Here is a 25,482-nt window from a genome sequence, read left to right as displayed (position 1 = left end):
TGTTGTTGCCTGAAGAATTATTGGTCTGTCTGATGGGAATGGCAATGTACAAGTCCTATGGTTGCTGGGAGGCAAAGACCCTCAAGGAGGTATAGGATGTAGCTAAAGTTGGTGATGGAGTTCCCTTTTGTGGTAAGAAGGCCCTTCTCTTTCCAAATAGCAGCATGGGAAAGGATAATGTGAAAATTATATTTGGAGTCAGTGTAGATTGTGAGGGATTCTCCCTTTGGGAGGGTGCATGCACAGGTGAGGGTAATTAGTTCCGCCTGTTGGTTGGTGGTGTTGTTAGTTAGTGGTCCTGACTCTACAACCTTTTCCAGGGAGACAATGGCATAACCAGTCGGTCAGATCCCTTCAAAGAGAAAAGAGCTCCCATCAGTGAATCATATGAAAGTAGGGTTGTATAAGACCCCCCTCCTGAACATTGGAGGGGGAGGGGATTAACTCTTTCAGAGTCTCAAGGTAACTATGGGTTGCTGAAGCATGTATATTGGCAGGCGAGAGTAAGAGGGTGGTTGAATTTAAAGGAGGGCATGTCTTAAAGGAAATGGAAGAGTCTTTAATAAGAGCAGTTTGCAAAGCTAATACCCAACAGGTCGGTAGAGTTTGCAGACCCTTTATAAGTAAGAAACTCTGATAGATGATGAGGTGAAAGCACTTCAGTGAGAACCCCAAAGGAAAGTTTTTTCAATTCTGGGTTAAGACAAATGCTTTGATCAATACCCTAAGACATGGTGTCCAGTCTTTTACTGTGGAGTCTTGCCTTTTTGATAGGTATGCCACTGGGCCGATATTGGGACCGAACCTATGTCCTAAGAATCCCAGAGCAAACCCACTTTTCTCAGAGACAAACAGATAGGATGGTGTGGTGATGACAGGAAGGTATAGGGCTGGAGCCTGAAGAAGGGCTTTCCTTAGGGTCTAGAAAGGGGCTTCCGCTCGGTTGAGAAGAGGTTCAGTGGAAGCACCCTTTGAAACCTCATACAAGGGGACCACCACCAGGATGGAAAAATTTGGGATCCAGGATTGTAAATATCCTGCTAGCCCTAGAAAGGAAAGAATTTCTTCCTTGATAGATGGAGTGGGCATGTCCTGCCACAATGCTTTTCTCTCTACAGTGATGGCCTTAAATCCAGGTGAGAGGCTGACTTCTAAGTAAGTAAACTGAGGTTAGGAAAGCTGTACCTTTGCTGGAGAGACCCTAGACCCTCTATCAGACAGAAAATTTAGAAGCTTAATAGTGTCTCCTTGGGAGTCCTTGAGAGAGGGACTACATAAAATTAGGTCATCAACATCCTGTAAGAGGAAGGAGGAAACAAAAGTAAGAGAGGCAAGATTGTGAGACAGTGTTTGACCACAAGAGGCGAAGGTTGTCCCAAAATCCCTGTGTGAGAAATGGTCAGGTCAGTCGAGAAGAATCTTAAGTGAGAGGGTCAGTCCAGGTGAAAGCAAAGAGATCCTGTGAGTCAGGATGAAGAGGGACAGTGAAAAAGGCATCCTTCACAGAGAAGGATATGGTGGAGGTGGAGATAGAGGAAAGCAAGGTGTAGAGACTGGGCACAATGGGGAAGATGGGGACAACTGCAGATTGATGATTCGGAGATCCTGTACTAAACAGTAAAATTTGTTAGGCTTCTTAACAGCCAGGATGGGAGTGTTATAAGGTGACTTGGCAGGGTGCAGGAAGCCTTTCTACCTTAAATCATGGATGACTGGTTGAAGCCCTAAAAGGTTCCTTTGGGAAAGGGATATTGGGCCTGGACTGGGTAGGATGTTGGGTCCTTCAGGTGAATGAGTACAGGTGAGCATGAGGATATAGAGGGTATGTGGGTGTCCCATACCTTGGGGTCAACTGTAGATGTTCGGAGACAGGGTCCGCTGAGGGTGAGGATATACGATGCCTACCTAGTGAACTCAGACATCGGAGACTGGGCTCTGAAGGCACAGATCTAATTTTATTTAGGATTGTACAGGAAATATATAGGCACATTATCCAATCAGGTTAATATACTTGTTAAAGCATAACAGAATCAGTGTACAGGTGAACTATACATCGAGGTAATGTAAACAAACCAAGTATGCCTAAGTAATTCTGCCCAGCAACAGGTCTGAGACAAAGACTGGGAGGATGATAAGCTCCTGCACACAGCATGAGGCAAGGCAGCATGGGTGAACTCACATCATAGCTTGCTGGGATGCTTCATAAGTGAGGCATTCCCTCAGCTTCTAACTCAGCCTCAGCAGCTGCAAAGACCTTCATTTCATGGCAAGTTTTTACCATTACCTCAGTTTCTCTGTCCAGACTGTTCGGCTTACTTAGACCATGGTGTTAGTGACTGCTGTCAGATAGGCTTGAGGAATGTTCCCTATAGTCAACAAGGGAGGGAGGACAGGGATATGAAGACTCAGGTTGGGTTGTATATTCCTGCAAGATCATGAGGAGAGGAATAGCATAAGAGTCTTGGTGGAGGCACATGGTGGGTGAGAAAGAAATAGAAGCACCCAATTTGGTTAGGATGTCTCTTCACAGGAGGGAAATGGGACATATAGGAATTATCAAAACAGAATGAGTTAAGATTTGTCCAATATGGCAACTTATTGGAGGAGTTTGTAGCGGGTGATATGGTTTTCCCTCTACCCCCCAAATAGAGGATTTGTCAGGGGAAGTGGGTCCCCAAAATCCTGCAACACTGAAAAGGTGGTTCCAGTATCTAACTGCCTGCCTGCCATCATAAGGGTTGCCCAGGGCTCTTAAGCCATGGTGATCATAAGGTGTAGAAGTCCTGGACCCTTTCAGTCATCCATTGCCAATCCCAGTAAGTCACTGGGGAAAGGGGGTGAGGGTGACTTGGCACTTCTCTGAGCACCAGGGCAATTCACTGCCCAATGTCCTGGTTGGTGGCATTTTGGACAAGGACCTGGGGGCTGCTGGGAGTTGGGCAGGCTTGTGCCCAGTGGTTCTCTTTTCTGCCCTTGAGACATGGACCTGGAGGTCTTCTGGGAGGTAGGATGCCCCTAGTAGTAGCTGGCTGGGCAGGTCTAACTGGATGAAAGACTTTGGTTAGCATTTGGTATTTTAGTTTTTTTTTTGTTTTTTTTTTTCTTCTCTTCCATTATACACCCTGAATGTCACTACTAGAACTTCCGACTGTGGGGTAAGGGGTCCCATTGTTCAACCAACTCAGTTTAGCCTTTTTGTCTGGGTGACTTGGGAAAAATAATAAGTTTCAGGGTTCTGACTAATATTGTTTGAGTGTGGCCTTTGTGAGGCAACTCAGAAAGGTCAATGAGTTTTCAGTTTTGTCCTGTATTACTTCCTGAAGTTAATCAGGAAGGATTTTGAACATTGCATTAATGAGTTTAATGGTGGCCTTTGTGAGACCTGCAAGATGCGGGTTTGGAACTTGTCCTGCTGCAGATGCCCAGTCCACATGTTATAGTCCCATTGGGACTCCTTTTCTGGTACTGCTTCAACCCCAATGGGGTGGGTAGGGGATGATTGGTGAACCTCATCTGCATAGTTGTGCACCTGTTTCCAGACTCTCCTGTGCTCCTCAGGTGTCAAGGTGTTGGATATGATCATATAAATGTCATGCCAGATAAGGTCATAAGACGGCTAAGGTACTGAAATTCCTTGATGAAGTTTGTGGAATTGGAGGTGAAGGAGCCTAGCCACTTTTCCATCTGGGAAATATCAGAGAGCAAGAAAGGAACATGGAGTCTGGTCACTCCCTCCAAACTGGCCATCTCCTGTAGGGAGACTAGAACATGTGTATGGGAACCTCGTGGCAGGAGGACTGAGTGGGCTAGGCTGGGATGGTGGAAGCCAAAACAGAAGGGGTCAAAGGAGATGGAGGAGCAGGGGCCGGGGGCAGGGGCCTCTGCCATAAGGGACTGGTATGGGGGTGGCTGGTTAGCCAGATCAAAGTCAGAGGAGGAGGAGGGATTAGGAAAGGAAGGAAAAGTGGGAGGAAGTGAAGGTTTCATTGCCAAAAGGAGGTGTTTGGGTTTGCAGGAAAAGCAAAGATTAGGTTTAGGGTGCAAGAAAGAGAAAGCTTGAATGTAGAGAAATCTCTTTCCATTTTCCCCACTTGCTCACAGAAATTGTATAGGTCCCATAGAACACTGGGATCCGGGGTGCCATTAACTGGTCATTTGAATTGATTATCTAAAGGATATTGTGGCCAATATAATTACACAAGCAAATAAGTTTTGGTGGCTTTAGTCTGGGGGTCAAGTGAAGGGGTTTAAGATTGTGTGGTAGACATCCCAGGGGTGAATCTGCCAGAATGGAGGACCCAGATCCCATGGTGGAGACTGATAAACAGCCAAGTCAATGTCCAAGACGTCCCAAGGTTACAGACTAGTTGGCTAGAGATGAGGAGGCAACACAATAATGGGAGTTGTCACCCCTGTCAGGGTGTGCCTAGAAAAATCGAGGGAGTTGAGGACCTGGCGCCAAGAATTTTGAGAGGAAAAGTGAAGAGGAGCCTCAACCCAGAGAGAGAATCTCTACCATAAAGATCAGGGACCCATCTGTCAGATAAAGTCAACTAAGGGGGTCAGCTGTAACTGTAAAAGTCATGACTGGGGGAGCCCCCACTCCTCAGCCCCCTGAAGGGTGTCAGACAATCAATGGTCATGTCTTAGGTCAGCAGAAGAGTGTTTAAGTTGACTTACAAAAAGACTCACCAGTGGTGGATGTGGAACTGGGCGTCAGGGCAAATGGAAGGTGAGACCAGCTTCCAGAGGTCTGGGGTGTCAGATGGGGGTGGTCTACTCACCTAAGTGGTGGTGGCAAAGCCCATCAGATCCATGGCACCAACGAAAGCACCCAGAAAAACACTCCACACATGGAAACTCACACAAGAGATTTTATTAAGCTGATGAGCAGAGTGTCTGCCCTTAAGTGTGAGAGAGAGAGAGAGAGAAAGAGAAAAGGGCAGGAGAGCTATTCTTAAGCAGTGGAAGTTCGTGGGCTAATAACAATCTGACCAAAGACTGACGAGGAATATGGCGGGCTAAAAATCTAGGTTGTAAAATGGTGTGTGTGTCCGGGAGGGGGGGAGCAGAATAATGGCAGCAGCAAAATGGCAGGGGAGAAATGGCTGCAGCCCTGTCAACCTATTGTCCTTTCACTGTAGGTGAAACTGTATTTATATTTACTGGATGATTTTGAACATTGCATGAAATAGTTCATTGCATGAACATTGCCTTAAGTAAGTAATACTTCTACACTGGCTTTTTCTGAGTCATATTTATCTTGATTATCAATCTAGGCTCAGTTACCTTATAGTAAATTTGCCTAATGTTTTGAGTAATACAGCAGGGTCTGTTAAACTCAAGAGTTCCATAATTCTCTTCTCTTATGGTTAGGTTGCTTGGAATTGAAAGAAGACACCATTGAAAACCTCCTTGCTGCAGCGTGTCTTCTTCAGCTTCCTCAAGTAGTGGAAGTGTGCTGCCACTTCCTCATGAAGCTTCTGCACCCCTCTAACTGTTTAGGAATCCGAGCATTTGCAGATGCTCAAGGGTGCATTGAATTAATGAAGGTGGCCCACAGCTACACAATGGTAAGGATATTAATATTTTAATAATAGAGACACTGTATGATCAAGGATGGAAATAATTACTGTGATGACATTGAACAACTTTTTAACTTTAAATGAGTTTTGTACGCTTAGCACCTTTTCATTATTTTGTTACATGGGATATATTACCATAGTCATATCTCTTCTCAACATAAAGATACTCTATGTGATATAATTTATTATTGCTTGTATGGCTTTATTTACACTTTACAGATAATATAAGTATTAATACTGATTATTTGGGATTTCAAAGTTGTATAAACCAATTTTTCTTAATTATTGCATTATATCTATCTTTCTACATTCACTTCCATAGCTGCTGATTTTTATGTCTTCCGCATTTCTATTTCAAACATTAAATCATAGCACATTAAGTTTCCTACAGCTTTGCCTACATGATATATGGAGAAAAATTTACAGTTACACTGCATATTATACTTGAATATTGGATTCCAGAACTCTTGAGAACTTTTGTACTAAATATTTAGTTTCATAAAATAACTTTTCTTTGTTTACAAATTTTACTTTCCACACTGTTTTTATAATTCAAAAGTTTTAGTGAATATCACTCAGTAAATGTTTGTAAAATACATTAAGTGATTAAGCCTATTTTATATTTTCTCTTATATTTTCTTCACATTCAAGTATGCATTTTTACCAGCATTATAGACATTCTAAAAGTAGTTCAAATTGTATACTTTATATATGTGAACATTATGGTGTGAGCGGTTGATTTTTTGTTTTGTTTTGTTTTCCATAATTCCCATTCTTGAATAGAGTAACCTGTTACAACAGTTTGATACTCATCCAATTTTATGTGTAGAAACAATTACTCTAAAAGCACTTAATAATTACTCTAAAAGCACTTAATGTATTTTCTGACTTGGAGGAAACCTTATATAAATGTTAGCCAGTTTTGCAAGTGTTATTTTTACTAATATTATTAAGTTTTGATTGTTATAATTTGAAAAAAATCCAATTGTAAGGTATTATATAACTTTTTTCTTTTCAGCTCAAGGGAACCATTTATCAGAGATAAATCTCATTAAGCTTTATGGTTTCTGTTTCTTTCACAACTCAGACTTTGAAATTTGACATTTTTTAAATCACTGTTGAGAGTCAACCACATAAAAGTATTCTAATTGTTATTCTTAGATAGAGTTTTAATATGATTTTCATTTTATTCTTTAATCCCTTAAGCAGATTAGTACATTAGATGAAAATAGAAAAATTAAAAGGAGATTCATAAATTGTAATTCTATTGTCAAATCCTTTTTCAGAAGTATTCCATGACAGGACACAGTACTACTTTTGAAATTATATGAACCATAAAAAATCAGTGTAAACAAATACTTTATCAACCAAAATATCAAAGTCCATCTGCTGTCATTTAATTAGGCACATTTCATTACAATTAGAAGCTCCTGGCTTAGCTAAGCTGAAGAACAATATGCTTCCATATCCAGAGGGATGATGGTCCCTTCTGGTCTAGTTTCAAATTATTAATTTAGTAATAAAACTGTTTTTCTTGCAGCTGCTTAGATTGTTCTATAATTTCTCACTTAACAGTGACAATATTTTTAGAGATATTAAAAGATATACCCTATATGAAAATATATTTAAAGCAAATACAAATAGTTCTAAGATGCTGCACATTCCAAAAGTCTCTATATTAGTTTATTTTTGAAAATCTATATTGCTTAGATGTTGTGCCATGTCAGTTGAAATGTAAATGATTTCAAATTATTTTTAAAAACATGATGTTCCACCATATTCCAGTTGTTCAAGGTCACACTATTTAAGAGAAGAAAATTTACTATTTAGCTATTTTCCTAGAGCTCTATTTTACTGTGTTTCTAACACTTTAAAATTAGCATTTGCATGTGATATTACAGTTTCTCATTACATATTTGCCTCTGATCCTTGTCTAATCAGGCATATGTCTCCATCTAATCTATTCAATCTGCTTTGAAAGCAGATCTATTGTGCTGTATTTTCTTTTTTCTTTTTAACTGCTTTGATAGGAAATCACCCCATTTGTTCTATCTACTATATATAAAAAATGGAATTAATTTCTTTACTGACTCAAATTGTGTTTCATAAGTAATATTTACCTGGTCTATTTTTAAATTTTTTTGCTAAGCTCTTTAGCTGTGAACTGGATCTTCAAAGATCAGACCTTAATTTGCTTTTTATTATTCCTTTCATAAGATTTGCTATCTTTCCTTTGCAAATTTTACTCATTTATTTGGTGACAGCTATTGATTTTGTGTTAACGATTCCAAAATCTATCCAGGGAAGGTGACCTAGCTTGGCATTGGTTCATTTGCAAAATACTGGAAAATTTTGATTGCAAGCCCAAGATTAGGCAGACTTGTGAAACTAATTCAAAAACACAATTTTAAACTTTGGCTGCATGAATATAAAGATAGAATCAAAACCATTGAATGAAACAGTCCTACCACATTCTATTTAGATTTCATTATGAGACCCTTGCTTAATTCTGGACATCACACTTTTTAAAAGCAGCAAAGAGTGACAAAGACAGATGAGAATAACAAGAATGGAAAGTTTTTCGTGGTTGTGTCATATGAAGAAATGTTTAAAAAAAAATGAATGCTGAAGCTAAATAAAATTAAGGCATGACAATTTCTGCTTCATGTATTCTATGAATGCATTTTTATTGAAAATAGCAGTATTTAAGTGTTTCTCATTCTGTTTAAAATTTAAGAAGTATAATCAATTGTTTAAAGTTAAGTATTATATGAAAGTATAATTTCAGAATTCAACAACTTTGGATAAAGACGAATGCAGAGTCCTGAGTCTATTTCAGTCTTTCAATCTCTCCTTCTCTGCTGGGTGATCTCTTTCCACCAATCTTCATTGCTATCACCTCCAAATTCATCTCTCTGCCTTTTGTAGAAGATGCATAGAAATTCATTTCCTAGAAGTTCATTCCCCAATGGATTCTGATTTATAGTTTGCTAATAAGAGACAATCTTGGGACTACTTAGAAGCAGTTGCTCGGCTCCTTCTTGAGTCTCTTGTCTTCAGTCCTCCTGCCTTCACGCCAGCCTCCACCATGTCCATCAGGGTGACCCAGAAGTCCTACAAAATGTCCACCTCTGGCCCCCAGGCCTTCAGCAGCCGCTCATACACGAGTGGGCCCGGTGCCCGCATCAGTTCCTCCAGCTTCTCCCGGGTGGGCAGCAGCAGCAGCTTCAGGGGGAGCCTGGGCTCCAGCATGGGTCTGAGCAGCAGCTATGGTGGGCCTGGTGCTGTGGGGGGCATCACAGCAGTCACTGTAAACCAGAGCCTGCTGAGCCCCCTCAAGTTGGAGGTGGACCCCAACATCCAGGCTGTGCCGTACTCAGGAGAAGGAGCAGATCAAGACCCTCAACAACAAGTTTGCCTCCTTCATCGACAAGGTACAGTTCCTGGAGCAGCAGAACAAAATGCTGGAGACCAAGTGGAGCCTCCTCCAGCAGCAGAAGACTGCTCGCAGCAACATGGACAACATGTTTGAGAGCTACATCAACAATCTTCGGCGGCAGCTGGAGTCCCTGGGCCAGGAGAAGTTGAAGCTGGAGGCGGAGCTCGGCAACATGCAGGGACTGGTGGAGGACTTCAAGAATAAGTATGAGGATGAGATCAATAAGCGTACAGAGATGGAGAATGAATTTGTCCTCATCAAGAAAGATGTGGATGAAGTTTACATGAACAAGGTGGAGCTGGAGTCTCGCCTGGAAGGACTGACTGACGAGATAAACTTCCTCAGGCAGCTGTATGAAGAGGAGATCCTTGAGCTGCAGTCCCAGGTCTCCGACAAGTCCGTGGTGCTGTCCATGGACAACAGCCGCTCCCTGGACATGGACTGCATTATTGCTGAGTTACGTGCCCAGTACGAGGAGATCGCCAACTGCAGCCGGGCCGATGCCTAGAGCATGTACCAGTTAAAGTATGAGGAGCTGCAGACACTGGCTGGGAAGCACGGGGATGACCTGCGCCGCACCAAGAACGAGATCTCTGAGATGAACTGCAACATCAGCCGCCTCCAGGCGGAGATCGAGGCCATCAAAGGCCAGAGGGCATCCCTGGAGGCTGCCATCGCCAATGCTGAGCAGCGCGGGGAGCTGGCCATTAAGGATGCCAACGCCAAGGTGGCTGAACTGGGGGCCGCCCTGCAGCGGGCCAAGCAGGACATGGCGCCGGCAGCTGCGCGAGTACCAGGAGCTCATGAACGTCAAGCTGGCCCTAGACATCGAGATCGCCACCTACCGCAAGCTGCTGGAGTGCGAGGAGAGCAGGCTGGAGTCTGGGATGTAGAATATGAGTATCCATACGAAGACCACCAGTGGCTACTCAGGAGGACTGAGCACATCCTACGGGGGCCTCTCCAGCCCTGGCCTCAGCTATGGCCTCAGCTCCTTCCAGCCCAGCTTCAGCTCTGCTGGGGGCTCTAGCTCCTTCAGTCACACCAAGGCCGTGGTTGTGAAGAAGATTGAGGCTCGCGATGGGAAGTTGGTGTCTGAGTCTTCAGATGTCCTGCCGAAGTGAACGGCCTCAGTAGCTCCTCCCCCTCTCCTGCCTTCTGCTGCTGCCCCAGAGCCTGGGGGGAGGCAGCTGTAAGGGGGAAGCATAGGGAAAAAGAGACCCATCCGAGGTTCAGCCCTAGCCCTACCCACCCCTGGGCATCCCCTCTTTTGCCTGGAGTACCCCCTCTTGCCCATGCCCTTAACCCCAAACCAATTCATTTGTTTTTTTTCCAAAATAAAGCCTCGGGTGGCCCTGCCAGCTGAAAAAAAAAAAAAAAAAAAAAAGAGACAATCTTGGAAAAGAAAAAGATATTATTCTCCACAGGCAGTAAGATATGTAAGAAATGGACAAGTAGAATAACTTCCAAGCGAACCCTTGAAATCTATTGCCTTAACTGTTGCAGTTACGATGGTTGATGAGTGCCCTCTGGAGGGTCTTGAGGAGCATAGTTCCCCTGCTCAGTGCCTTTAAGAACAATTTCCAAATGAACTGTAGTTTAAGAAGGTTGAGATAGTGGAAACATCCCTGAACAGCACTTTCCAAAGTCCTTCCAATGGCTATTCAAGTCTATTTCCCTATCCACAATCTTTTCTATTAGCAATAGAGTGGTTTATTTTCCGAATCCAACAATCTCTTCAAACCTGCCCTGCTCCACGCACACACAGCAAGCTCCTTATTCTCAAGTACATAGTCTTTCATGCCTTGCTTCTAAAGTACTACCTGAGAATTTTCCTCAAAATTAAATGGAATTGAACTCACCTCATCTAAACATGTGTTGTGTGCTTTTATTACTTCTACCAGCTTCAGATACTTCTTTGCAGAATCCTTACTATGAAGTTCTAAATAATCCCTACATTTCCAATTAAATTCATCTGTCAAAGAAATATCAAAACTCCATGACATTATCTCCATCATTGGAAATTTTAGTATTTATTCCTTTCCTTAGGATTATGAAATATCATTATAGACTTCCTTATATAATTAATTATCTTTTTTATGTTTTTGTGACTGATCTTCACAAATATATTGCAAATTCTTTTGTTGGAGTATTTCCAAATTTTTTATCCTAACAAAGTGTCTACTACATTGTAATAAGTTAAATAATTCTCCTGTTTTCCCTGGGTATTTCTTTAGAATTGGAACTCTCAGCAGTCTCAGCAAGTATACATGTGGTTTGCTGCTGACATTTGTCCAATCACATGTCCTACCATGAATTTCCCTATATCATACAATTCCAGCTTTACTAACTTTCTTACTGTTTTTTCCTACATCAAGAATTATGATTTAAATGTAGATGTCTCCCCAAAGCACCTGTTAATGTAGGAATAACAGAGGGAAAATACTTAGATTATGAGAGCTGCAACCACTCAGTCCATCCCAGTTTAAATGAACTGACCAGCTGATAACTGCAGGCAGGTGGGGTTTAGGTGGAGGAGGTGGGTCACTGGGAGTGTGCCTAGAAGGGTGTATCTTCCCTGTGCCACCCTTCCCTACCCCAGCTTCCTGACCCAATCATGAACTGAACAGCTTTTCTCAGTTGGGCTCTTCCCCATGTTGTGCTGCCTTATCTTGGGCCCATAGCCGCGGAGTTGGTCATCTACGGACTGAGAATTCTGAAACTGTTAGTCCCAAATAAACTTTTCCTCCAAGTTTTTCTTGTCAGTTATTTTAGTTGCAATGAGGAAAAGGTAACTAAAACATCAAGCATATCATGTGATACACTTTGCTCTTGCTTTCCTCTGCCAGAAGCTCTCTTCTACCAAATGTGAATATCACTTTCTCCTCTGCCTCATTCAAAATTGCTGCTGAATTGTCACTGAACAGAGACCTCTTCTCTGAACATTCCATTAGAGGTGGCACTGCCTTTAAAGCTCTCTCTTTCCTTACACATCTTTACATGTTTTTGAGTGCTCATTATTTCCTTGATTTTATTTCTCTGTTGTAATTATTATCTACCTGCCGTGTGTGTATGTGTGTATGTGTGTGTGTGTGTGTGTGTGTGTGTGTGTGTGTGTGTGGTGCTGGGGATTGAACCCAGGGCCTTGTGCTTGCGAGGCAAGCACTCTACCAACTCAGCTATACCCCAGCCCGACCCACCACATTTTTATTATAGCTTCTTCTTCTTCTTTTTTTTTTTTTTTTTTTTTTTTTTTCTTCCTCTTTTTCAGTACTGGGGATTAACCCAGGGGCTCTTAACCACCTAGGCACGTCCCCAGCCCTTTTTATATTTTATTTAGAGATAGGCTCTCACTGAGTTGCTTAGGGCCTCATAAAGTTGCTGAGGCTGTCTTTGAACTCGTGATCCTCATGCCTCAGCTTCTCCAGCTGCTGGGATTGCAGGTACATGCCACCACACCCTGCTGTTGTACCTTTTTGGTATTAGTTTTCTAAACATCTCTAACCTAAGAATCTAGATGAATGGTTACACCTCATATTCATTATTGAATGAGTAAGCGAAGGGCTGAGATACTGCTGATGACTCTGTACCAGGTACTGTAGAAGTGGCACTGAGACTGCAAGAACAAACTAAATAGACATGAAATTGCCCTTAGAGTCAAGGTCAATATGTTGAGTGAAATAAATTGTCACCATAAGTGGTAATTATTTGGTTACGCATATAGATATGTGCATATGAATATGATAAATGCTACAACCAAAAATTATAAGATGCTATGAGGGAATGAAACATGAAAAGCCTCTTTAAACAAGTGATGCTTATCCTAAGTTGTAAAAGATGAGGTAGAGTTAGTGTGGGGAAGAGTTGGCTAAAGAATGTTCATGACAGAGGGAAATGGATGTGCCAGTGATCTGAGGTGGGAAGGAGCTATTTATGTTTAAGGAAATTCAAGTGATATAGGATGGTGGGGAAGAAAGGGAAGCAAAATAATGTTTGAATCTTGAGATTTAGGCCAAACCAAATTTCAGTGGGTTATGGAGACTGTTAAGAATTGGGATCTTTGTCTTAAATTTAAAATTATACCATTAAATTTTTTTGAGCAAATAAGGGCCAAATTTTAATTTTGAGACATCACCAGCCCAGTATAAGGACAAGGCAAAAGGTGAGAACAAAACTAAAGGTTGATACTTCAGATGTACTTATTGGGAGAGAGAGAAAGAAAAAGAGAGAGGTAGCTCTATTTTCTGACATTTTGTTTGGCACATTACAGGCAGCTCTGTTGAGGGTCATACTTGCCATTACTGGTACTGTGGTGCCATATGTTATGTGTGTAATATGTGTCAGGTATCGTTCTGAGTGTCAAATACACTTATTTAATTTATTCCTTCCAAAATTCTGGCAAGACAAGACATGGATTAATTCCATTCTACAGTTGACAAATTTATGGCTTAGGAGTGTTAACTAATCACTTAGAATCAATGGATAAAATAAGCTAGAATGAGGTATTAAACTTAGTATGTACTGTCATAATGCAAATTTCATGTATTTGATATGAATGAATATGCTAATCGCTATACAGTAATTACATTTCACTCTTATTAGAACAAATTTCCAATATTCAGAACACAATACACAGATTACTTCATATGGGTATAATAAACCTCAAATATAGATGCTATCAAAGACCTCCATGAAGATTTTGTTCCTCAGTTGTGTTTTGTTTTCTTCCATTTCCCTGCTCATTTTGCAACTTGGTTTCTGCCCAATGCTATCAGCCTGGCTTTCAGTATTTCTCTAGATGTATTCTGGAAGCAGAGGCAGTGGACATATGACTAATTAGTGAATACTTTGTTCATCAGTAGCCTTGACATAGGGAAGAGAAAACCTGGAGCATGAAACCTTCCAGAGTCAATGTAAGGGTAGCTGCCTTTCAGTCTGGTGGTATTAAAGATCTTATGCTTTGGAAATTTGTCTTTCAGAACTATTAGAGTTATGCCCAAGAAAAAGAATGAATTTATCAATGTGGTTTCTGTTAATGGTTTTGAAATACCTGACATGTCTCATGGTTTCTTGCTAGAAGCATGCTTTTTCTCTTTAATAGTAACTCTTTCAATAAACCATAGATTAGAGTTTTTTTGGAGGAATAGATGGAGTTTAAATTTCCTTGCACATCTAAGTCACCAAAATAAAGTTCATTCATTTTTCTTGACACTAAAATGTGATACATTAGTATAAATATTGATTTTGTTTTTGAGGTAGTGGAGATTTTACAGGCATTATACATGTTAAGCATACATTCTACCACTGAGCTACATGTCCAGCCCTTTCCAGTGTTTGAGATAGGGATTTGCTAAATTGCCCCAGCTGGCCTCAAACTTGTGACCTTCCTGCTTTGCCATCCCAAATATATGGGATTATAGGTGTGCTCTACCATGTCCTCCTTAAATTGATTTTTAATGCCTTTTCCCCTCTTTTATTCATTTCTTTCTTTCAATTGCTTTTCAGTATCTCACATTCCCATATAGTCAGATGACAAGTTTAAGTTATATGTGATTGTGTAAGTTGAAAATTATCAAAGTTTGACTTTCAAATTTCTTAATAGATTGAGCAGAAATGTCAGGATAGATATAGTGAGTAGTTGTGGGGAACAGTGCTATTGAGATTTAATGATCACAAACACTGGAAAAAGCCTGTGGAAATCTGCGTGGAAAATAAGTTCCTCTTATTTTTCTGGTTTTATTGTTCTCAATGTTCTCTGTTTCTAAATTAGACTGACTACTGTTTTTTTTTTATGATTATCAAAATCAAATTAGGTATTTTTCCATCACCACCCATTCTGTCCTTCAGATTGCAGGAACTTGTATACTCTTGACAGGCAGTTTTTACTTGTGCTTTAAATTAAGATCATTGGTAAGGCTTGTTGGGACTAATGACACGTTAACTAACTCAGGCTGGACTCCTTACTCCCTGGCGCGTGAGCAAGATCAAGGCCTCAAAGGCGGTTTCAAAGGTTAATGACGATAAATTGGACCACTGTCAGGGATTGGTTAACAACAGTTCTGCAAACGTGATCAGCTCCTGCTTGCCATATAGTCCTATGGGACTCTCACCTGCGTGAACCTCGCGGGCCTTGCTGACCTTTAAGCTGATTGGTTCCTGCCTAGCCTCTACCCTACATAAAAGCTGTGTGATTTCCTCAATAAACGAGTTCCTGCTGTGACTGGTCTCCCTGACACGTCTGATTGTCCTCAGCTTGGAGGGCTGGGTGCAGTTGGTCAGTCGGCCCTACTTTTCTCGGTCTGGCCTTGTTGGGGAGTGCTCCCTTCCCTTGTCACTGGTCGAGAACAGAAAGGGGGCTAAAGACCCCGACAAAGACTACCTGCTAAGACTAGAGTTGACTTTAATAGAGGGGTAAAAAAAATTGACTTTTAATTGCTTTTAGTGTGATGTGTCAATAGGTTATTCAGATTGCACTGAATAATTTGGTAGGAATGTATTTAAGATAGTAATATTATAATGAGTAACTATTCACCAGTGTAATTGCAATTTGACTACATAGAACATTTCAGTTGCAATTAATAGAGGTTCTTTTTTGTGGGGGAGAGGAGGGGTTACTGAGTATTGAACTGATGGGTAGTTTGTCACTGAACTATATTCCCTAGGCCTTTTTTTAAAACTTTATTTTGAGGCAAGGTCTCCTTACATTGTCCAGGATTGTCTTGATCTTGAGATCTTCCTGCCTTAGTCTCCTGTGTAGTTGGGTTTACAGTCCTATGTAACCATGCCCTGCTCAATTTTCAGAGTTCTCTAAAATAACCACAGTTAAATGTGCATTGGTGAGAATTTTAAGTATTATTTCAACACAATCACAGAGTATCTAATAATATAGTCCATTTCTTCTATTCAGGTAGTGTTCAAACATGTTTCAATGTCAGGTTTTTAGGTTCGAACTTGAACATTCCATTAAGAAATGAACCCCCTGTGCTTCATTGTTGCTTATGATGAAGAAGAATTTGATGATAATATTAATCTACTTAAAAGACATTCCATTTATTTCAAATTTCCTTCATTTGCGTTTTTAAGTTTTCATTTGTTCCTCTGAGCTATCTCTAACACAATATAGTACACAGCTTATAAAGCCACAACATAAAAAGACATGTACAACTTACTATCCAAAATGTATTATCTTTTCTTTATTGTCTACCAGATTTAAGCTTTTGTAGACATATTATATGTCTCATGTTGTGGCAATAATATAAATAATACAACTTTAAGAAAGGACACTCAAGTTTAAAATATCTTATAAACACACATTTAAAGCATTTTCATAACATCTTGAAAGTAATCCCTAAGTGATTTCAATCATTTTATCTGTAGAATTATCATTGGTGGCAAGTGACAATCTCTTATTATTAGAATAGTTCAAAAAAGTCTTCCAGAGAGATAGGAAAAGGAAGAAAAAACAGAAATTCTTGCCTATAAGTTCTTTTCACTTGACAATCACAGTGTTCAATAAATGACATCAATAATTTTCTTTTCTTACAAATAAGAAAAGACATCTAAATTTATGTATATGAAAGTCTCATTTTACTATAGTAATTTCACATCATAAAATAGTATTGTAGATTACTTGCATTTTCTGATGAATCACATTATTATGGAACTAATTTCTTTTTATGTTTCCTTCTTAGATCTTTCTTTTAATGCTTTTTCCCTGTTAAGGAGTATATTTATTCTTTAGATGTTTAACAGTAATTTTTAAAGTGAAAAAAAAATGCAGAGGGATCGATTAGAGTTCAAAAGAAACATGATAAATCAATCTTTGCCTGAGGGCAAAACCAGTCTGCCCTTTGTACATATACATGTCAGGATAGAAATGGGCCATCTCTGCTCTTAAAAGAATGTTTCAGAACTTAGTGTACTGCCAGAAAAAGCTCAAGGATATCAGATGCTCCCCTCAGATCCCAATTTTTTCTAAATATATTAAAGCTACACATAGAGTTATCTTTTAACATCATTTGTGGAAACAAACTTCCCCTGACTTGTTCATAGTTCTTTTCTTAGAGCTTAGTATATCACCTTTCTTATTCTAGGTACACAATAAAGTATGTTTATAAGAATATATTAATACTTTCACATTTTAATAATTAAAAATATTATACATTTAATAACCCTAAATTAAGGGAAAGTTTATAAATATTGATAATTTCAAGTAAAAATTTTATCCCTAAACCAGAACAGTTTGAAAAATTTATTGTGTCATTGTATTTTTCTTACTACCTTATTAGTAGGTGTAAGCATAAATAAATATAAACAAGATGTGCCTATGTTCTTTAGAATTCACCAACATTTTCAGCTCTTTGAAAACTGTTGAAAAGGTAATGTAATATTCTATAATGCATACATACAATTTTTAAAATGAAATAAGAGTTCTCAATGGTTATTTTATATTCAAGGTCTATATTTAATTATCTCATATTTCAAATGAAAATTGTATTTCATTAGTTTTCATGGAAAATGATGCTATAAAGGAATAAATTCAAAACCTGGTGTGACATACAGAAGGCACATAATAAAGAAACAATTACTAGTAGACCAAATGTACCCTATTTTCACATGATAGCAATTGTATAAAATAACACATCATAATGAAAAATTGCTGGATCCTAGTAAGCAGAAGTGACCCAAAGTTTGAAGAATGTGATTCAGATCTGGACCTAAGTAAATTCAATAAATATTTTAATTTAGGTTGTGATCTTGATTCCAATTAGCAGTTCATAACTTCAAAACATTTTTTAACAGAGGAAAATTTGAACAACATGGAAGATATTTAAATTCCACTAAAGTTGTATAATTTATAAATATTAAAATAATTGATTTCTTGAAAACAATGAAAGAGCACATTTTAATCAAAATTATCTGTTTTGTCAGTATTATACAGTATGCTTATTTAAAACTGAATAAGTGTCCACATTGTTTTTTATAATATTATAAGCAATTGTTAAAAATTTTTTATATTTTGTTTGGATCTACAGTTAAAAGAACGTAGAGACTTCCAAACATAGAGATAGAATTTCATTTCATTCCCAGTTCTATTACAAAGGAGATTAAGATAATTACTGATTACATTATAAAGTGATTTTATTTTTACTTCTGCCGTATGAATAAGAATAAATGATAAAATTCAAAACCAAATGATTTCAGATACCATGAAATTTAGAAAATACTTTTTCAAATAAATATATCATGCTTGAACTGGAAGAAAAATTGATGAAATTGACATTTGTTAATGTACAGAATTAAATTTTTATAGATACTTGGGTGTTTGGTTTTGTTTGTTTTGTTTTGGTTTGTTTTTGTCTCATGGCATTACCTGATTAAGGCATATGTGTATAAATTTACATACTTTAATTGGTTTATGTATTGAGATTGACTACATATATTAATCAAACAAGGCAGTTTTTTTAAGTAGTGAACTCTATACTAACTGTACCTTACATTTTTACTTTATATTTTTAAATTTTGCACAAAAACAAAACTGTAAAAATTGTACCTAATAATAGGGTACTGTGTGATGTTTTAAAAATTCAAAATCTTCACAGACCATGATACAGTTGTATTATTATCATCATTGCCTTATTAACTTCTACATTTTAAACTTTTGTAAGTTCGATAAAGAAATAGAAACATAAAAGTAGGCAATAATAGTACATTACCTAAATTATTTAAGTTTGCTATTTTATGCATACCGACAGATATCACTTGTGATGCACTGAAGTGCTTTTATCCTCTTTTTGAAGGAGACTGTAGAAAATTCCATTTTCTTTATTATAGGAGAAAATTCATTATATACTGAAGGCTTGAAAACTACAACCGTTTCAAAGACTCTAAAGCTTCGTTTTTAAGTGACCAATGATGCGGTGTGCATTTGAACAACTTGCTTTAGTAGGTAATGAGCTATTTTAGTCAGCTTTTTTGCCACCGTGACCAAAGACCTGACAAGAACAATTTTACAGGAGGAAAATTTATTTGGGGGATCATGGTTTCCGAGGTCTCAGTCCACAAATGGCCTACTCCCATGCCTCCGGACTTGACCTGAAGCGGAACATTATGTGGTGGAGGAAGGCAGCTCAGGACATGACCATCAAGATGCAGAGAGAGCTCCATTCTTCAGAGAAACTATAACCCAAAGACACTCCCAAAGGACCCATCTCCTCCAGCCACACCCTACCTTCCTCCAGTTACCACTCAGTTAATCTCTAATCATTTCAACTGTAAACCTTCTTGCAAGGTCTCCCTCATGAGCTTTTGGGGGACATGTCTTGGTTAGTTTCCAGTGGATTGAAATAGTATTTGGCACAGAAAAGACCATTATTTTACTAGAACATTTAGAATCAAAAGTAAAACATTTAGTAAACCCACTTGAAATCCATCATAGTATATTGACTCTCTGTTTTCCTTTTTTAAGTCATAAAATTGTCTGAGAATTATTATTGTTTTACTTCAAGAAGGCAGAAATATGATATATATATAAATATATATAAATAAGGTCTATATAAATAAGATTTGGTAATAACTTTAACCAAAACAACAACAAAACAACAATAATTTGTAAACTACTCAGAATAAATAAACTTTTTGGCAGCATATGCAATAGACATATGAATAAAGAAGTTTCAGGTTCTAAGCAAAAATTGTTTTAAAACATCTGATAGATCAGCAGATGAGAATTTTACCAACTCCAAGCATCTGCCTGGGTTAAGAGGAAGACACAGGCTGTCAACTCTTATTCAGCTGTGTTCATCAATACATTACATTTGCATTAATAAAATTGATATATTTAATTGACATAAAATCAAAACCTAAGTACATATAGTAGTGAAGAGTTATCCTTGTATTTAGAGAGGCCAATGTAATATATCTGAGTTATATTATAAAAAATGCATAATATCCTATATTAGTTTTTTTGCTATTATTGTTTTAGCTCCAAGCTGTAACTAATAGATTTTATAAAAATAGTATAATTTTCTTAATATTAAATACTGTAACATAAAATTTTGTGAATAACTAACCTTAGAATGTATGACATTTATCAATGTTAATTTTTCAAGGAATCTATGATACTATAGAGTACCACTAAGATTAAAGAGAAAACAATGGTCAGAATGTTGGCATGGGTATTCTGGAATAATCCCAACCATATAGACACTGTAGAATTTCTCATGCTGTTTTAAAAACTAGGGGCCAAAAATCTGGACTATACTTATTTATTAATTAATTTTGTTCAGAATACTTTCCCAACTCTGCTGCTTGAATTTTGGGCAACAAACGCAATTTTCACCTAGTTCATTTTAATGTTTTATTATATTTTTTATAACTGAAAGCTTTTGATATTTCAATACTAACTTTGAACAAGAAAAAAGGTAAAGTATAAAGAAAAAATTTCATAGAAAACTAAGAAACTTGACATTTAATGATGTTTAATGCAACTATGTGTCTTTTAGCAGATCATTCGAGATTTCTCTCATCACTGAAACAAATGAAATTTGTCAGAGATTATCAGCGTGGTCTCTTGTGATTCTTTACAGCCTTATGAGTCTCCAAATATCCTGTTAAAATTTAAGTTCCATAAAATGCAAATGTTTTTCAAGATAATGTTGATAAGCACCACTTTATCACCAAGCAATAAAACTTAATGTCCTTAATAGAGGAACACTGATAACAGTAGGTGAGCAAGGAATGATTCTTGAAGTGTCATTTTCCTACTTCAAAATATTTTGCTTTAAAGCAGTATCAAGACATAATTCACAGCCATAAATTTATCAATGTAAAATGTGCAGTGTAATGAATTTAACATATTCAGAGTAATGCAAACACCACAATTTTAGAACATTTTTCTATTCAAAAAGGAACTCTTCTTGTTAACTTTCCATTTCCTCCCAAGTTCACCAATATTTACAACCAATAATCTACTTTCTGTCATTTATTTATTTGATTTATAGAAATTTCTCATAGAAATTGCATTATAAAATATGTGGTCATTTGCATTTGACTTCTTTTTTTTCAATATATTTTCAAGTCTCATTCATGTTACAGCATGTATCAGTGCTTCATTTTTCATTGCACCATACATATGTACTCCATTTTATTTATCCACTCGTCAGATGACAAATATTCAAGTTCTTTATACTTTGGGGTTTTATGATTAATGCAGGTATCAAAATTCATATATAAGTTTCATGTAGAGATAATACTTTTATTTCTTTTTGGTATGTATCTAGGAGTGAAATGATCATGTGGTCACTTTGTGTTTAACATTTCTTATTGATTACAGCCATCCTAGTGAGTATGAAATGTCCTCTTCTAATTTCTATTTGCATTTTCCTGGTGCCTAATGCAATGTAGTCTCTTTTCATGTATTCACTGGACATTTATACATCTTCCTTGAAAAAATGTCTTTCAGATCTTCTGCCTATTTTTAAATAGAGTTGTTTGAGACACTTAAAATTCAAAGAAGTAAAACCAAGAATCAATAAATGAGACAACATCAAATTACAATGCTTCTACACAGTAAAGGAAATGATTAAGAGTATGAAGATAGAACCTATAGAGTGTGAAAAGACCTTTGCCAGCTACTCCTCCAACAGGGATTGATATCTTGAATATATAAAGAACTCAAAAACCTTAACACCAAAAACTAAATAATCCAATCAATAAATAAGCAAAAAAAAAAAAAAAACACTAAACAGATATTTCTTAAAAGAAGAAAACAAATGGCCAAGAAATATATATTTAGTTCAATACATATACATAAAACATTGCAATCCCTAGCAATCAGGGAAATGCAATTCAAAACTATTGAGATTCCAGTTAGAATGGCAATCATCAAGAATACAAATAAAAAAAAGAATACAAATAATAATAAATGCTGGCAAGGACAATGGTAAAAATCTACACTCATACATTGTTGGTAGTACTGGCAATTAATAGAACCACTTTTGATAGCAGTATGGAGATTTCTCAACAGACTAGGAATAGAATCATCATATCCCCCAGCTATCCCACTCCTTGAATTGATCCAAAGAACTAAAATCAGCATATTTTAGTGCTGTAGGTACCTCAGTGTTTATACCAGTGCAATTCACAATAACCCAGTTATGGAATGAACCCAGGTGCCTTTCAAGAAATGAATAGATTAAGAAAATTCGATATATATACACAATGGAGTTTTACTCAACTGGAAAGAGGACTGAAACTATGGTATCCCTAAAGAGGATGCAACTGGAGAACATCATGCTAAATGTTGTAAGGCAGACTCAGAAAGTCAATGGTCAAATATTTTCTCTTATATGTAGAAGCTAGAGCAAAGTAATGGGGAAAAAGTGGGGAGGCAGATCCCATGAAAAGCAGGGAGAAGATCAGTGGAGAGGAGGAAGGAGACTGAGTGGGAGGGAGGAGGGATGGGGAAAAGGAGAAAATACAGAATAAATTTGACCAAATTACATTACATATATAAATATGTTACAGTGAATTTCATCTTTGTGTGTATCTGTAAAGCATCAATTTGAAAAAGTAAAAGAGACACATCATGTAGATCCACAAAAATGGGGTCCTAACTAGAATAAGATATAATCTGTTTGTATAATTTTATCAAAATGGATTCTACTATTATTTATAACTCAAAAGAAGCAAAAAAAAATTTTTTTTAATTTATAAAATTAAAGAAACAATAAAAAAAAATAGAAGGAAGACCAGTAGAGGAGGGGGAATAAGAACAGGGAGGAAGGGAAGAATAGAGGAAACACAGGGGAGAGAAATGAAGCAAAGTTATGTCAAAATGAAATCCACTATTCTGTATAACTATAATATATGAATAAAAACATTTGAAAATAAATTGGATTATTATTCAGTTGTAAAAATTCTTAAAATATTCTAGATATCAAGTCCCTTATCAACTGTGAATTGCAAATATTTTCTGCCACTCTGTGGGTTGTCTTTTCACTTTCTAATGATGTTCTTTAAGGCAATGGTTTCAAATTTGATGATGTCCAACTTAACCTTTTTTGCTGTTTGTTTTTTGTGCTTTTGATTTAAGAAACCATTGATCAATCCAAGGTCACATGATTTCCACATATACTGTCACAGTTATTTCCACATATATGACCATTTAGGGGATTTGTGGTTTGGGCTCTTATATTTGGTTCTTTAATTTACGTTGATTTAATTTTTTTAATTCATTTTTGTTGTAAACAAATGGGATACATCTTGTTTCTCTGTACATGAAGTAGAGGCATACCATTTGTGTAATCATACATTTACCTAGGGTAATAGTTTTTGATTCACTCTGTTATTTTTTTTCTTTCCCCCACCCCTTTCACCCCTCTTATCCCTCTATAGAGTCCCTCCTTCCTCCATTCCTGCCCCCTTCCCACCCCCTATATGTGTCATCATCTACTTATCAGTGAGATCATTCATCCTTTGGTTTTTTGAGATTGTCTTATCTAACTTAGCATGATATTCTCCAATTTCATCCATTTGCCTGCAAATGCCATAATTTTATTATTCTTTATGGCTGAGTAATATTCCATGGTATATAAATACCACAGTTTCTTTATCTATTCATCAATTGAGGGGCATCTGGGTTGGTCCCACAATCTGGCTATTGTGAATTGAGCAACTCTGAACATTGATGTGGCTGTATCTCTGTAGTATGCTGATTTTAAGTCCTTTGGGTAAAGGCTGAGGAGTGGGATAACTGGGTCAAATGGTGGGTCCATTCCAAGTTTTCTAAGGAATCTCCAGACTGCTTTCCAGAGTGGCTGCACTAATTTGCAGATCCACCAGCAATGTATGAGTGTACCTTTTTCCCCACATCCTCTCCAACACCTATTGTTGCTTGTATTCTTGATAATCGCCATTCTAATTGGGTTGAGATGGAATCTTAGGGTAGTTTTGATTTGCATTTCTCTTATTACTAAAGACGTTGAACATTTTTTCATATGTTTTTTGATTGCTTCTAGATCATCTTCTGTGAAGTGTCTGTTCATATCCTTAGCCCATTTGTTGATTGGGTTATTTGTATTCTTGGTGTAGAGTTTTTTGATTTCTTTATATATTCTGGAAATTAGTGCTCTATCTGAAGTATGAGTGGCAAAGATTTTCTCCCACTCTGTAGGCTCTCTCTTTGCATTGCTGATGGTTTCCTTTGCTGAAAGAAAGCTATTTAGTTTGAATCTATCCCAGTTATTGATTCTTGCTTTTATTTCTTGTGCTATGGGAGTCCTGTTAAGGAAGTCTGATCCTAAGCCAACAAGTTGAAGATTTGGACCTACTTTTTCTTCTATAAGATGCAGGGTCTCTGGTCTGATTCCGAGGTCCTTGATCCATTGTGAGTTGATTTTTGTGCAGGGTGAGAGATAGGGGTTTAGTTTCATTCTGTTGCATATGGATTTCTAGTTTTCCCAGTACCATTTGTTGAAGAGGCTTTCTTTTCTCCATTGCCTATTTTTGGCACCTTTGTCTAGTATTAGAAAATTGTATTTATTTGGGTTTGTGTCTGTGTCCTCTATTCTGTACCATTGATCTACCTGTCTATTTTGGTGCCAATACCATGCCATTTTTGTTACTATTGCTTTGTAGTATAGTTGAAGGTCTGGTATTGTGATTTTTATATGTTGTGAGATAGGGGTGTAACTTTATTTTACAGCATCCAGTTTCCTCATCATATATCAAAATGATTACTTTTTCCACTGAATTTTCTTGGCAACCTGGTCAAAAATCAGTTGACTATAAAGGTGATGGTTTATTTCCTACTCTCATTTATTTTTCATTGAGCTCCATGTTTGTCATAATGTCAGTAAAACACTCTCAATTTACTGCAAATCAAGTGTCAGTAAACTTTGTATTTGGCAAGTGTGAGGTCTTCAATTTTATTCTTTTTTAAGATATTTTAGCTATTTTTGGTCTTTTGAATTTTGATGTAAAATTGAGGAAAATTTCATCACTTTTTTTTATTTTTACAGACAGTGTTTTGATTAATTTTACACAAAGGGGGTACACGATTTTGTTTCTATGGTTGTACACAATGTAGATTCATAAGATTTGTGTAATCATATATGTACATAGGGTAATGATGTCTGTCTCCTTCCACCATTTTTGATCACTTTTGTTGCAAATCAGACAGCTGAGATTTTTATAGGTATTGTACTGAGTTTATAAATCAGTGTGTGGATTATTTCTATCTTAATATTTAGCCTTCACATCCATAGACATTAGATACATTCTACTTATTTAGACTAATTTTTTCAGCAGTGTTTTTAGTTTCCAAAGTATTTGTTTAATACTTCTTTTGTTGAATTTATTCTTGTTTTCTTCTTTTTGATACTATCATAAACTGAATTTCTATCTATATTATATTTCCAGATTGTTCCTTACACCAATGCATTTGCTACATCATTT

The 25,482-nt window shown here is 37.3% G+C and overlaps 1 protein-coding gene and 1 pseudogene across 1 annotated transcript in view; both read left to right on the top strand.

Annotated features, from left to right (window-relative positions):
- Klhl1 (kelch like family member 1) overlaps positions 1 to 25,482 on the top strand; it is a 409,920-nt gene that overhangs the window by 169,000 nt on the left and 215,438 nt on the right. Inside the window, exon 4 of the mRNA XM_047552871.1 lies at positions 5,377 to 5,573. Coding sequence (XP_047408827.1) covers positions 5,377 to 5,573 — 197 coding nt within the window. The remainder of the gene's footprint in view (positions 1 to 5,376; positions 5,574 to 25,482) is intronic.
- On the top strand, positions 8,653 to 10,385 carry LOC124985862 (keratin, type II cytoskeletal 8-like; annotated as a pseudogene).

Source organism: Sciurus carolinensis, chromosome 5, assembly GCF_902686445.1.
Source record: "Sciurus carolinensis chromosome 5, mSciCar1.2, whole genome shotgun sequence".
Lineage (NCBI taxonomy): Eukaryota > Metazoa > Chordata > Mammalia > Rodentia > Sciuridae > Sciurus > Sciurus carolinensis.
The sequence above is the reverse complement of the archived record's forward strand: the minus strand, read 5'-3'. Positions and strand labels throughout refer to the sequence as shown.